Source organism: Pseudorca crassidens, chromosome 16 (genome assembly GCF_039906515.1).
Source record: "Pseudorca crassidens isolate mPseCra1 chromosome 16, mPseCra1.hap1, whole genome shotgun sequence".
NCBI lineage: Eukaryota > Metazoa > Chordata > Mammalia > Artiodactyla > Delphinidae > Pseudorca > Pseudorca crassidens.
Window position 1 is genome coordinate 32,620,696 of NC_090311.1, and position 15,751 is coordinate 32,636,446.

General features: G+C 41.6%; 1 protein-coding gene across 4 annotated transcripts in view; it reads right to left on the reverse strand.

Moving 5' to 3' along the window:
- The window catches only part of PLCE1 (phospholipase C epsilon 1), a 318,708-nt gene that overhangs the window by 22,640 nt on the left and 280,317 nt on the right, over window positions 1-15,751 (reverse strand). For 3 of the 4 annotated variants that reach the window (XM_067709947.1, XM_067709945.1, XM_067709946.1), the window contains exons 21-25: window positions 12,753-12,874; window positions 11,752-11,869; window positions 6,873-7,004; window positions 5,496-5,786; window positions 1,368-1,531 (exon numbers count right to left, since the gene is read on the reverse strand). In XM_067709947.1, coding sequence (XP_067566048.1) covers window positions 1,368-1,531; window positions 5,496-5,786; window positions 6,873-7,004; window positions 11,752-11,869; window positions 12,753-12,874 — 827 coding nt within the window. Of the gene's footprint in view, window positions 1-474; window positions 699-1,367; window positions 1,532-5,495; window positions 5,787-6,872; window positions 7,005-11,751; window positions 11,870-12,752; window positions 12,875-15,751 lie in introns of those variants that run through there. The other variant, XM_067709948.1, reaches the window with a different exon arrangement.

Sequence of the window (15,751 nt, forward strand, 5' to 3'; positions counted from 1 at the left end):
CCACATGCCGCGGAGCGGCTGGGCCTGTGAGCCATGGCCGCTGAGCCTGCGCATCCGGAGCCTGTGCTCCGCAACGGGAGAGGCCACAACAGTGAGAGGACCGCATACCACCAAAAAAGAAAAAAAAAAAAAAATTCATAGCCTTCTGTCAACATGAAGCTATACTCAAGTCTAGTGAAAATGGTCACACAGAAAAGGAGCTACTGCTCTACTGTCTTAGGGAAAGAGAAAAAGCAGTTTGGTGGTAGGAAAATCTCTCAGTTGGGATCTCCCAGGGTTTTGAGGTGTTGTGTGCAGAGGCTGCTTGGGAAACAGACAAGATCTAGAGATGGATGGAGGGATAACTTCATCGCTCCCTGTCTTTTCTATCACCCATTCAGTGTTTTGTTTTGCTTTGTTTTTTTCCTCAGCTAAGAGGGAGTGAGAGAAGCTGGAAATAAAAATGAGTAATGAGCTACCAGGACTCTGATGTTAAGGGCAGTCTGTGGAGTTTTGACAGTTAGTTAATTAGGCAATAAAAGGAATAAGGAAAGGCCAGGAATGACAAAGGTTAAACTGTAAGGAGGAAGATATTTAATTGATTTGTATATTGATGCCTGTTTTACCTTTTATAAGAGCTTGTTAGAGTTTAAGATGACCTGCTCTAAGAAAGAGCTCAGCTTTTATGGGATGCACTGAGAGTTATGACTCTGAGGGCCCTGGAAGACAGAATTACCATCATCAGTATGGAGGTGGTAGCAGGGAGCTCATAACTCCACCTACTGGGCTCTAGCGAATACAGCGCCTGGTGACTGCATACCTAAACCTCAGCCGCTGCTGTCTGAGAAGTAAAGAAATTCTTTTGGGAACTAAATCTGCACCAACAAAATTGTGACATGAGAGTTTTGTAATGCCTTGAGTTCTAAAGGCATTACACCTTAGAATCCCAATAGAATATAGGAAGGGCGGGCTTCCCTGGTGGCGCAGTGGTTAAGAATCCGCCTGCCAGTGCAGGGGACATGGGTTCAAGCCCTGGTCCAGGAAGATCCCACATGTCGCGGAGCAACTAAGCCTGTGCGCCACAACTACTGAGCCTGCGCTCTAGAGCCCGTGAGCCACAACTACTGAGCCCGCATGTTGCAACTACTGAAGCCCATGAGCATAGAGCCTGTGCTCCGCAACAAGAGAAGCCACCACAATGAGAAGCCCGCAGACCGCAACGAAGAGAAGACCCTGCTTGCCGCAACTAGAGAAAGCCCGCGTGCAGCAACGAAAACCCAACGCAACCATAAATAAATAAATAATAAATTTATATATATATAAAAGGAATATAGGAAGGGCTTAAACACCTTCCTATATTCTATTGGGACCATCAGGGCCAGACTTACAGTTAAAGAATAGATGGCAGGCTCCATGTTGTCCAGGTCTCTTTCCAAGGGAGAAAACTTCTGATACATGGGACAGTTCTTGTCCCACAGAACTGGGGGTTTCAGAACATAACCACAGCCACCGTTGGCCTCAAACATGGCAGCATTTAAATGTAAAGGGAGATCTGCAAAACAGTCAACATCACTTGTTACCTTGTCACTAAAGTGTCATCTTACAAATTGACTTTTTCGATTTTCCCTAAGCGTAAGCAGGAAGAAGAGAGAACCAAGCACTCACTCCATAGACTGCCTACTATGTGCCAGCGCGTGTTAGGCACCAGAGATACAGCAGGAAATAAGACACAAAATCCCCATCTTCATGGAGCTCACTGTCTATGGGATATGCCCCATGTTCCCACTCCAACCCAGGAGCCACTTAAAAACACCTGCCACTTAAAAACTCCTTTTGCAAATTAAAATTTACAACATCCTTCCAAAAAATAATCTTTGAAATACCCCATTTTATACTGAATTTTAGAAAGGCATAATGGCATTTTCTTATCCCTAAACACCAAACCATGAAGACAATTGTACGACCAATTCTTGCTTTTTCAAACATAAGATAAAATCTTAAGAATCCAGGAAAGATCAGGAGAAGAGCCAGAGAAACGTATCTTTTTCTTGAAATTTCAATTTTAACTCATAAATCGTAGTGTTTCTACCTCTATTTTTAAGCTGTAGTTAAATATGAAAGAAAAATCATTATCACATGTGATTCACATTATGTCCACAATCCCCTCCATAGTGCACTCTGGGAACCCTCACAACAGCTTCCAGTCTTCTGTGGCCAAATTTTATTTGGCAGAGTTGTTTGATGAACGGTTGGATCCCTGCACGGATTCTGGGCTCTTACACACTCAAATGCTCATCTGATGGCACAAGTCTGTAGTAAAGTTACATTCCAAATGAGCAAAACGTTTATGAGACACACCTGACAAATGTTCCCTCTGATAGATTCCTTCCATGTGCAGAATGAACTCTGATAAATGGACCGACATCAAGGAAAAGTGTGCTAAATGAGGACCACAGAGCAATGAGAAGTTGGCCGCTCCTCATCTCGTGTGTGAAATTTTTCCCCATACGTGGGGTTGGCTGGGATTGTGTGCAGGAATTTCTAGGGTCAGATGTCTTAGACACATATCAAAGCTCCTTGGACCTCTGTCTCCTTATCTACAAAATTAGTGCATTGGACCCCACCTCTCAGACCCCTTCCAGCCCCAATATGACTGATTCATTGAGGCCAATTGTCTTGCCTGCAGTGGGAGAAAATTCTCTTCCCAGGCTGCTCTGTGACAGAGGAACATAGATGTGGGCAGAGAATGGTTCAAAGAGTGAAGAAAGTATCTCAGGAAGAGTTGGTAAGTAAGAAATGGATACACAGTACATTGCTAAAAAAATTACAGCAGCTCACACTTACTGCACTCTTACTATGTATCAAGCCCCATTCTAAGAACTCGTGTGTATTAGTGCCTCCCAATAACACATGAGGTAGATTCTCATTTTTATAGATGAAGAAACTGAGGCACAAGAAGTGAAAAAGCCCAAGGCACATAGCCAGTAAGAGGTAAATGTTAAGGTTCGAACCCAGACAGCCTGACCCACAGTTCCTAATCTTAACTACTGAGCCATTTAATGTACATCTCACAGGAGTGTCATGAAGATAAGTGAGGTCCTTATCTTTAGACCCGAGTGTAGACCCGAGCTATTTCTGGTTCCAGATCACTGCAGACCTTCTTGGAGTTGATGGAGTCATTAGAGATCTTGGGAAGAGATGCCCTAAGTCCATGGACACCACTTTAGGGCACTGGGGTTCCCTGAAATTCAGGAAGTGTAAGGCAGATGACCTATGGAACATATCTGGAGGCTAGAGGGGCACTGGGAGGGGGTTCTTTGTTATTTGGCTGGCATGCTTCTTGGAAAACCAAGAACTCCTTAACCCAGGAATTCTTTTTCAAAAATTAAAAAATAGTGATTCCAACGTTGACTCTTCTCTGTCTATTTGGACTTGAAATTCACATAGCAATACCTAGAAGAGAGCTGGACTCAAAATCAAGAACTATAGGTTCAGACTGCAGTGGGGCTCATTGAGACAATCTGTTAGCTCAGTGCAACATGCATTTATTGAGCATCTACTGTGTGCAAGGGATTGACCAGGCTCTACCCCAGTGTGCAGGAATGAAGACCACTTTTACAGATGAACACACTGAAACTGCATGTAGCGTGAGCTTTGCCCAGCGTGGGAGATTTTTAATCATTGCTTGCTGCCTAGAATCAAGAGAGGTTATATGGCAGCACTCCCACCTGAGTTGGAAGATTATGTAGAGAAACCTGAGGATGAATCACACAACACAGCCTCCTGCCCCACCCCGAGCGGGGCAAAGGGAACATGCACTCCGGCTTGATTTGGGAAAGAGACAGAGCCTTCAGGGATGAGTGGAGGCCAAGGTGCAGCCTCAGTGTGTGCTTCCAGACCACAGAGAGGCCCAAGGAGGGGCAATACCCGTGTCCCCTTCAGCTGCGGCTCCCTCTGCCATCAGTGGAGCCAGTATGTCTGCGCCAGCCTAGGCACTTCAGGAGAAAGGACACGTCCCAAACCAAGTGCATTTCCATTTCCTTGAGAAAACCATTTTGCTAGTTATTTCAGTTCACTTAAAATATTTCAGTATCATCTCCACCAAGGGCAACAGTGGACTTGGGGCTATAGACAGGGCCAGAGATATAAACCCACAAGCCACTTGGGACAGATTGAAAATAAATTTTTACAGCTTTTAAAATATTTCACTATTATTTCCACTTGCAAGTCCAAATCATACTGTTTTCATAACTTATCAAAAGCACTTAATGGTAGCTAACGTTTGTGGAATGCTGTCTGTGCTCCAGGCACTATGCTAAGTATGGTATTTCACCTGCATTATCTTACTCAATTTCAACTGAAAGAAGCAAATATAACAAAGGCAAGAAAATATGACTGATGTCTCTAACCAGGGTCAGCCACAAATGGGCTCTGGTGGTGCCAGTGCCAGGCGGCTAGCTGGTCCCAGAGCTACAACTGTGGTTTGACCTCGGCTGCAGGCAGGGCTAAGCTATGGTCGATGGGACAGCACAGTTGGTTAGGATCTGATTCAGTTCACGTGAGAGGAAGGAGGAGGCTGCTTGATTGTTCAAAGAGAAGACTCTGGTTTTTGAATGAGCTTCTAGGAAAACGTTCCTCATCTGCTCTTTCCTCCTCTGCTGTAGCTCCCACCTCTCACCACGTCTAAGTGGAACCAAAACATTTTATTCTCTAAACCCCCAGAGTGCTTGAATTTATTATTATAAGTCATACTGTGATTTTGAGCCACTTAATTGCTCTATGTCTTGGTTTGCTCATCTGAAAAACGGGGATCATAAAGGTACCCACTTCTTAGAGTTGTTTCAAAGATTAAATGAGAAAATAGGGGTCAAGAATTGAGATGGTGCCTGGTGGACAGTGAACATGCAATAAAAGGTAGCTTGTACCCTGGAGTTTTTGGCCTCATCTGTTATCTCAGGACGGTGGAGAAGCAGGAACACTACTTTCTCGGTTCATGTAATTCACAGACTTGTTTCCTTTGTGTCAGCTGCTCTTACAGCACTGACCATTAATCTCCATTTCAATCTCAAAGGGATGAGAGGAAGCTAAAATGGTATTAACTTGCAAAGGGTTTCGAGAGACCCTACTTTTTCACTGCAAGAACAAGAGATGAGCAAGACAGTTACTAAGGGTGTTAGGAAATCTCTACCCCATCAGGTCTTTAAAAACAAACTGGACACAGCCTGTCAAGAACAGTCCTATGTTTGAAAAGTGCTTTAAAAACGGGGCAGAACCAGGAGACTAACAGGGGCTCCCTGAAGGTTCTTTTCTATTGCCTTAACTCTGGAAAGTCAAGAGCACAGTTCAGTATCGAATTCACTTCTGTTCTCTGTCATCTGTATTTTTACCCTCACATAGGCCTCAGCTGGGAATCTTGCCCCCTTTGAAACGTTTTTTGTTGAACTACGTTTGCTGAGATATAAGACGCAAAGGAGCGAGGGGAAGGGGCACCCCTCCGGGTGAAGCAGGCCCATTACCATCTGTCTGGTAGTTGAGCGCCACGAGCTGTATCCCATGGAGCCAGAAGAGGAGGGGGCTGGGGTTGGACGAGTCGATGCGGGTGGCAGCCGGATACGTCCTCAGCAGCTGGCAGGCAGTGTGCTGGATCAGTTTCTGAGAACACCTGCGACACAGACGCTTGGCGGCGTTTTCATTCAGCGAGGAGATGTGGTAGCATTTGGGAGTTCTAATGATAGCGCTGAGGGACGTGGTTGGGTTGACAGAGGAAGGCGAGTCCTCCCAGGCCTGTCGCATTCCTTCACAGGAACCTAAACCCCCCAGAGGTTAGCCTCAGATTAGTGCAGAAAACTTTACATATTTTAGCAAGAGAAACCTGAACAACACCCCAGGAAAGAATCACAACACATCACACATCAGAATACATCTTGAGTGTTACTTGTGAGTGAGACCAAATGATAGCTACCGAGGGTATGCCTTTCTCCTTGCTAGATGGGATGCTACCCATTCAAGGGTCAATAAATAATAAAGCCAATTAGACCTTGCCCCAAAAAGGGAGAGCTAAAGTGAGTGCCGCAACACCATTTTAAATTAAAAGCCTGAAAGTCCTTTGCCTCAGTACCTCATCTGTCCTGTGGATATATCTGCATAAATACACAACAGTATATGTATAAGGGTGTTCAATCTAGCAGTGTTTTTTATAGCAAGAAAAAAAAAAAGCAACAAAAAACCCGGGAAGCAACCCAAAAGTTCCACCAGTGAGGAAGTGGTTAAATAAATGCATATCCACACACTGGAATACCACAGGGGCAATAAGGAGAAGGTAGATTATATGTACAGAAAGCTATTTGGACAGTTATTGCAAGTATAAAAGTTATACAAGTTATGTTCAGTTATATCCCATTTGGATTATCTTAAAAAGGATCTTATTTTTCTTGAACTAAACACAATAAACTTAACAGTGGTTACCTCTGGGGAACAGAACTGGGACATTGTGAGTGGAAAGAAACTTTAATAATCCTCTGTATTGTTTGAGTTTTTTAACTCTGAGAATTTATTACTTTGACAATAAAAAGTAATTAGAGATAAAATGGATATATCTTCTGGAGTTATAATGGTGAAGAGTGCAGTTCCAAGAACCACTAGAAGGTTCCAAGGTGGCTCCAATTTTTATTTTTGAGGCAAACAGTGTTAGAACACCTTCAGTGAAATGCTATTTTTTAGGAAGTTAAGAGGGTAATTTTGTAATTAAAAAAATATTTATACCACACTTAGATAACATGAACATTCATGAAAATAAAAAAAGATTTAAAAAGTTCCAGCGAAGTGCTTAGTGAAATACTGGAATCCTCCAGCATGCAGATTCAAGCAAAGATACTGTTAGAAGGTGACTTTACTTTTTCCAGATGTTTTGTTAAGTGATGCTGTCTCCCCGGGGCTCATTCTGCCCGGATTGTTGCCAAAAATGGACTTCCTGCTTTTCCTTTCTTTTCCTCTGCTAGAGCCAGATGCATTTAGAGTTGACAGGCCTGTTCCCATAAAATGAAGATAAATAAGCCAAAAACTACAAGCAAGGGAACTCAACATTTTCCATCCCTGTTAATGTTTATTTTGAAGTCCTACTATTCCCTTGTAACCCAGCACAGAAGACCTGCTAGCATTTTTAGCACCGTTAATGATAGCATTGCAGGCAATGATAGCAAAGTTTTTATCTCTGTTGGCAAATGTGACAAGGCCTGCATGATTATTACAGGACAACCACAGATCACACTCACACCCATCTGATTGTACACCAGAAAGATTTCGAAAAATTGCGTGAAAAGAAAGGGCTCCAGAACCTAATCACGCAGCGTGGAGAGATGAAAGAATGGCCAAGAGCCTGAGCGGTAGCGTCATAATTGTCTAGGATCAATTCCTTCCTGAATGAGCTTTGACTTAACATCTGCCTTCTTGATTCCTCAGTTTTCTTATCTACAAAATGGGTGCAATGATAGGAACTCACTCACAGGGTTAATCTGAGGATTGAATGGGAAACAGATTATGATGGTAATCATGTTTCATGGCTTCTCTTTCTCTCTTCTGGTCCAACCACTCCCTGAATCCTTCCTGCCTGTCACAGTGCCCAGCGCAGCGGGAACTTCACAGATATTTGCTGAATGAGGAAATGAATGCACACCATGCAGACCTGGCTCCAGGGCAGGAAGTGTAATTTAAAGTCACCAGTGCCTCCAAACCATTCTCACTGTCTACAATTGTACCATTAGGGAGTATTTCCTTTAACTGAAGCAGCATTCAGAGGGGCCACTTTGAGATGAAAATTTATCTTCCAAGAACATCATCAGAGAAGACAGGATAAAGTAGTGTTTAATAAGCGTGTAGACTCTAGTGTTTAAACCCTGTTCCCTGCGATGTGACCTCACACAAATTACTTAACCTCTCTGATCACTTCTTCTTCATCTCCAAAAGGGTCATGGTTAGGATTAAATGAGATAATGTATATCCGCATACTTAATAGAGTGTCCTGTTCAGAGAAATTGCTCAGTACACAGCAGCTGTGGGGTTTCTACATTTTTTTTTCCTCTGAAGTATCCAAAACTGCAAAGATGCACAAACTTGGAACAGTGAATTCTTATGCTTTATCTTAAAACTTTATGTGAATTTTGCCCTCTGCACAATGATCTAACAATGGATTTTCTCCCGAGTAAAAGAGATGAGGGGTCAGAGTGAGGGGCCATGTTCTTTCTGGGGTTTTTGCACACACCCCAGCACATGTTAACATCCTCCAGGGGTATGTGGGCCCTCCTGTGAGGAGCCTGGGCGTTATCTGGGGTGGGGTGAGCACGCAAGGAAACAAGGGCTGGGTGATAAAGAAAGGGGAAGGAATCTGGAGAGGCACAGAGAAGTAATCCAAGGAGCAACAAAGAACCTTCATCTCCCCTGCTGGTCTGTTCACCAATGAAAATGACAACAGCCATTTCGAGAGAGCCAACTATTTTCCAGATAGTGTGCTAATCACGTTGCATACCTTATCGCTACTTTTTACAATAACCCTGCAAGTTAGCAATGTTATGCCTCTTTCGCAGGTAGGGAATCCGAAGTGCAGAGAAGTTACAGAACTGTCCTGGCCAAGCTCACTGAGTAGTGGAGCCCTGCCACTGAAGCAGGTCTGTGATCTTGGGGAAGTTACTTTACTTCTGGAGAAGGTCATACCCATGATCTTCATGGTGCCTCACTGCTCGGAAGAGTTTTTTGCATGTGGCTCCTTGGAAGGGACTTGGGATGGTGAAAGGTGAGATGCATTGAAATTGATAACGTAGCAAAATTAAAATCAACAGTGTAGCAAAATGAACATTTTCTATTATTGTAATTAATATAATTTATTAAGTTATGGCTCAAGAAAATGAACACATTATGGTATTTTCCTCCTGAGCATCAAAACGAATCATAATGACAATAAATATTTAGAAGGTATTACGACAATGATTCTGGCAATATAATTTAGTCATTTTGAGAAGGAAAATAAATTTGGGGAAAGAAAAATGTAAGAAACTTCAATTACTAAAAAAATATATTAGAATATAGTATACCTATAAAGAATGTGTGTTATATAAACACTTTAAAAAAACAGCATACTTGGAATTTTAAAAATAAGTCAAATAACCCCATGCTTCGCCTGTGTCTCAAGTCAAAAGCTAGACCAAATGACGTTTTGACCCTTCCACAATTCTCTACCCGTACAGAAACTTTATCTCTCATAGTGACTTCAAATATCTCTTGGAATTTGTGCTCTTTGTTTACTCAGTGCTTGAGAGGAAAAGACAAAGCCAGAGGAATGGTTTGGGTGCAGTGGCAGCTGAATTTATAAAGAACAAGAGATGCAGTGAGTATGGTTCTTGGATGGAGTGGTCTTCCCATCTGTTCCTGTGATGAAGGACATGCAGGCCATGAGGCTCTTTGACAGTGAAAGGATTTTACCCCGTGATAAGAACAATTTCACGAGCTGCAGATAAGGTCATACTGTACTTATGAGACAGAAAGTCAGGATCTGTGAAACTAAACCTACATAGCTAAGGTCTTGCATTTCTTGGAAATCTTTGCTTGCTACTTATTTATTCTCATCCTCCTCAACAGAATTTGCTAGTAGATAAGCAGCAGCAGCTACCAGAAGTTTAAGAACAATTTATGGGAGAAAACTTAAAATTGAGAAAGCTTCATCTACGATTTTTTTCCCCTTCTGGTGTGTGAACAGACCACTCGTTACCTAGTTTTCCAATAGTCCAAGACCTCTGTCCCATTTGCAGGGCAGAGTGTGAGAACTAGGGCTTAAGAGAAGTCTCTGGAAGCCAGGATCCGCGTCTAGACCATCTTAAAAAAAATGAGGGTTGGGGGCTTCCCTGGTGGCACAGTGGTTGAGAGTCCGCCTGCCAATTCAGGGGACACGGGTTCGTGCCCCGGTCCGGGAGGATCCCGTGTGCCGCGGAGCGGCTGGGCCCGTGGGCCATGGCCGCTGAGCCTGTGCGTCCGGAGCCTGTGCTCCGCAACGGGAGAGGCCACAACAGTGAGAGGCCCGCGTACCGAAAAAAAAAAAAAAAAAATGAGGGTTGGTATTTTAACTTCCCTCTCTAGATCAAGTTCATATATGCTGTTTACTAACATTTAGACGGATCCCCCAATTCCAGCTGCTCTCCTGTCCTCAGAAATCTTGTACAAGGGAATCCTTCTTAATAGAAGGAGATGAATTTTTCTGACTTCTATATATTTATGGACTTTCCTGTTTGCCCTCCACCTCCTGCTGCCCCATCTGGATGAGCTCATTGACAGCACACCCTAACAAGAGAGGCAGGGTCGTGCTAGGGTTAAAGGCAGGACTTTGGAGATAGACAGGCTTCAGAATCATAGTTCTACCACTTATTAACTGAAGTGCATATTTTTTGGGGGGCAGTGGTTTATCAGCTTAAGTTCGCTTGTACTTCTAAAAATGGCCAACTGGGGAAACCTCTCCACTGAAACTTTGTCCTTGATCTTTGCAGTTTGGGTGGAGACTCACTACCCAGCTCAGGGATGGGGCACGTGACTAAGCCCTAGACAGCCAGAGCAGTGCATGTCCTTGGCCACAGTGACTGGTTCAGGGATGGGCAAAGGATCCAGTGAAAACCATGAAACTGCTGCTGAAAGTTCTGGAAGAGACTCATACTGAAGCTGAATCTAGAAGTATGCAGTGTTAGCCTGCTGCAGCTGCCTTGCAACCGCAAAGGGAAAAGAGCCAACATAGTAGCAGCAGAGTGAGAAATATGGAGACAGAAAGCCCTGGACCAAGCTGTACCTGAAACTCATATATCCCTTCACTTTTCAACACATAAGCCAATAAATTTCTTCTTTGCTTAAGTAACTTCTGCCACTTTCAAACAAAAGAGTCTTAACTGATATGCTCTGAAACCTTGGGCCAATTATTTCATCTCTCTCAGACTGTTATTTAGAAATGGAGATAAATCCACCTACTCATAGAATTATTATGGAGTCATTTAAGATGATGTACATAAAATACGTAGCATAAATCCTGGTATTAAGTGCTTAATAAATTTTAGCTATTAGATGTTATGAATATTATTATTATTAACTATAATGGAGAGACATGATATGATCTGAAAAATGAACATTTTATGGTATTCTCCTCATCAGCATCAAAGCAAATAATAATAATAAATATTTATTAGATACTGTAACAATGATTTCAGCAACACAATTTAGTTATTTGGAGAGCATTCATGATGCCCAATTAAATAAATAGCATATTTTAATCTTTTGGTATCTTTAAATGCTATAAATGATACTGTCTATTCTTTTTTTTTTTTAACATCTTTATTGGGGTATAATTGCTTTACAATGGTGTGTTAGTTTCTGCTTTATAACAGAGTGAATCAGTTATATACTGTCTATTCTTTTTTTTTTAACTTTTATTTTATATTGGAGTACTTGATTAACAACATTGTGTTAGTTTCAGGTGTACAGCAAAGTGATTCAGTTATACATACACATGTATCTATTCTTTTCCAAATTATTTTTCCATTTAAGTTGTTACATAATACTGAGCAGAGTTCCCTATGCTATACATTAGGTCCCTGCTGGTTATCCATTTTAAATACAGTGTGTAGATGTAAATCCCAAACTCCCTAACTATTCCCCCCACCCAACTCCTGGCAACCACCAGTTCATTCTCTAAGTCAGTGCGTCTGTTTCTGTTTGTAAATAAGTTCATTTGATACTGTCTATTCTTACCTGGAAACTTTACTGCTTGGCAATAGATGACAAGGTCAGAAAGCTCTGGTGCAATCTGTCTGCTTTCCTTTTTATTCTGAGGAAGATAAAATTCTTCTCCCAGTTGCATGTCATAAACCTAACAAGGGAAAAATGATACTGGTTTACAGGGAAGGTATATGCCACTCACCTTGGAATCCCTAAAGCTCTTTGTTCCTTTCTCATGTCATCACTGTGTTTCACTTGCTCTATCTTATCCATATACATGTCCTAACACCTTCCCTAGAGAAAAGCTTTCTGAGAGCAAGGGCTGAGTCTAACTCATTCTTCATCTTCCCTCAGAGCACAGTCCAGCGTCTTAAATGTGGAACATTCAACGCATAGTTGTTGAACGAACAGATAGTGGAGTACGTATCTTCTGTGGCTCAAATTTTTGGCGTATTTTATTATTTTGTTGTCCAACAATGTCACTGTAACTATGTCTATAGATTTGCTCAGAGTCTATACACTGTGAGGCACTTGAGGGTTGGGTCCGGGTATCTCATTTTTCTTTCTATTCTTGTTGTCCTTCCTCTGTTAACACTTCCCAATCAGCCCTGTTTATCTTCCTGGTCATCCCAAACACCTTTAAAACTTCTAGCAATTCCTTGAATGTACCAGCCTCCTGGTCTGAATGCCCTGTTTCTGTCTGCTTCTCAACATCATCATGCTCTGATTACACTGTGTAATCACTGTTCTTTGTACTTATCTACAAGCACTGTTTACATGTTTGTCTCCATGGCCAAATCACCTCCTGCGCTATCTCAGTGCCTGCCACACACTACATCTTCAGTAGGTATTGGCTGGACGAATCGATGACTAACCTTCTATAAATTGCAGATGGGGGTCCCATATCATCACCATGTGGACTTTGGTGTCTAAGGGAAAGTGAGCGGAGAGGTGAAGGGAAAGGATAGGGAGGGAGTGAAATCCTATCTGAAACTGACGGTCCAAGTGTAATTTAACAGAAACCATTCACCCACCTTTCCTTTGTTGCAAGCAGAGTTATCTGCTTTCTTTATCCTCTTGGGGATTTCTTCATTATACTCAAACTGAAGTTTGTCATTACATGATTTATTTTCAGGTCTGTCTTCTAGAATGTTGTCTGAAAATGAGTTGGCAGGCTTCAGCAAACAAGAACTGAATGCTTCACTTAAGGGCTATGGCTACATCATTGCAAGGATATCCAGGTACTTGTGCTTGTCTGTAATGTAAGACTGAGGCACTGGCTACATGTTACCAAAATGATGGCTTGAAGTATAATTTTAAAAATTTGTTAAATGATACATTTATTTTTGATTGAATAGACTAATTTACCAGTAGTTTTGGTACCATATAGACGTAATCTAAATGAGAAAGCTCATTTTCATACAGATGGTTGGAACTGTGCAAACATTATGGAAGATACCCTGTCAAGAAGCTCTCAGCACACAAGTTTGGGAAGGATTTAGTGGTTGAAGCACTTCTAGATGGTGCAGGCGTGATTTAATCACTCTCACTTTAAAATGAAGCTATTAGCTTTTTTTACCTCTAGAAATGTCAAAACCGGAGGGAAAAAGACACTTATTTGCAATGTAGTTTTCACAATTATGCTTAATTGGAAAGTAATTTTTTCATAACTGTCTATCAATTTATTAAGGGAAAATCTTAAGGATAGGAATTAAAATATATCTAAAAATTTCCAAAGTATGACAGATAATCTTATACTTTGCTCTTGTTTTGGTATTACTATTCAAAATGATTTTAAAGGTGTTAGAGATATAACATGATTATGTTCTTTTAAAAGGAAAAACAAAAAACAAAAAAGCTCATTTCTCACCCATGATTTTACTATCTCATCAGATCACAAATGCTTAGACCAAAATATCCTTATACCAAATCAGGGCCATGCAGGCTGCCAAGAAATAAACGAGATCAATCATTTAATTACATTTTTATTCTTATGAGGGTCACAACTTCATGCTAATCAGGCCTAAGCAAATGGAAACAGAATGCCGACATTCATGCAGTTACAAGGTCAGGTTCAAGTGGCTTTACCTTCCTGACTGTTAGGAACAGGAGAAGCAGTAAGGACATCTGCTACAGAAAAACAGAATCAGAAAGGGGATAAAAGTAAGGAAAATAAAGGCAAAAAGCCAGATAAATTAAACTAAGGTATGAAGCAAAGCATGAATAACAACAGCTTAGATTACAAGGTAAATGAAATAAGAAATCTTCCATCGATGTAATATTTTGACTATTAAGGGATGTAAAGGCTAGCAATAAAAGAAGTGCAAACATTGTTAATGTTAATCACGCTACCACATTCACATTGCGTATTTTCAGCTACTGATTGTCCTAATACTCCCCAAAATACTTTATGTCAAATGGATATAAATTGATTAATTTGTTAGAATCATGCAGTCATTAGACTTCATATATACGAAGTCATAGAATGTCTATATGAAGTTGGAAATTCAAATCTCTACTCTAGTGCGTGTTCAAAGCTAGTCAAGATAAACAGCAAGGTTGGGAAAAAATTAATTGATGTTTATTTAATAAAATTTAATTTAATAAATATTCATCAAGAACTTAGTGGCCAAAAGGCAGAGTAGCAGTTCTTGAAATACTTGAGCCTCATTTGCAACTTCCTTTAGATTTTCTGGAAGTAATTTTGTGCCTAGGAACTATCACATTTTTTCTTTTAAAGCGTTCTTTTTTTAAATTAATGTATTTTATTTTATTTATTTTTGGCTGTGTTGGGTCTTCGTTGCTGTGTGTGGGCTTTCTCTGGTTGTGGCGAGCAGGGGCTACTCTTCGTTGTGGTGCACAGGCTTCTCATTGCGGTGGCTTCTCTTGTTGCAGAGCACGGGCTCTAGGTGCGCAGGTTTCAGTAGTTGTGGCATGCAGGCTTCAGTAGTTGTGGCTCGCGGGCTCTAGAGCACAGGCTCAGTAGTTGTGGAGCACAGGCTTAAGTTGCTCTGCGGCATGTGGGGTCTTCCCAGACCAGGGCTCGAACCCATGTCCCCTGCATTGGCAGGTGGATTCTTAACCATTGCGCCAGCAGGGAAGCCCAGAACTATCACATTTTTATAGCCAAAAGAGGCTTTAGACGAATTTGCTCATTTTATATATGTGAAAACTGAGGACTAGAGTTGTCACAGAGATAAACTGGGCCACCCAGACTTTAGAGACGGGTTTCTAGCCTGAGGTGCCTGCGAGGGGCTCAGAAGGCCTGTGAAAACTCTTACAATTTTATGTAGAAATTTGAGACCATGTTTATTTCTCTGAGGGGACTGGTCACAGCTTCCATCTCATCCTCAAAGGGATCCATCATTACAAGAAGCTTAGAAACGTTTGGGGTCCTGCTAAGAAGCTGGAAATGGTCCTACCCTTAGCAAGCAGGTTTCTGTTTTCTTCTCATCTCAGCCAGAGAAAGTAGGGAAGGAGGCAGGGATGAGCTCGGCACCACAAACCATGACCGAAAGTGCAAGACTGTCTGGCATTTAACAGTAGCATCAGGAAGCCTTAATAGGGTAAGCTTAAATAAGTCCCGGCATAATCAACTACAAGGCCTATTTGGGAATCCGCCAGTCAAAGGACTCTTTTAATGAAATGGGAAATTATCATGTGGTGGTATTGGAATTAACTGTCATAGATCATAGATGTTAGTGTTAGAAGGGAGAACATCTGACAACCTGTAACAAAATCTTCCCATTATGCCTCTGAGGGGCCTAAAGTCTAGAGTGGTGAAAAGACATTGACCCAAGGTCTCACGGTCTATTGGAGCAGAACCTGAGGGTGCTTTCCATGTATACCCCACCCCAGCACATGTGGGTTTTTAAAAAGCGTGCAACTGTCCTAGAGATTCAGTGGGGTAGGGTTTAAATTTTACCCTCCTAACTGAAAATAAATCAGAAAGCTCCTTCCCCCACCTTCCCTATGCATTTTGTTATCTGCATATCAAAACTTCCTATACTACTATTACTAATAACTAAGAAAA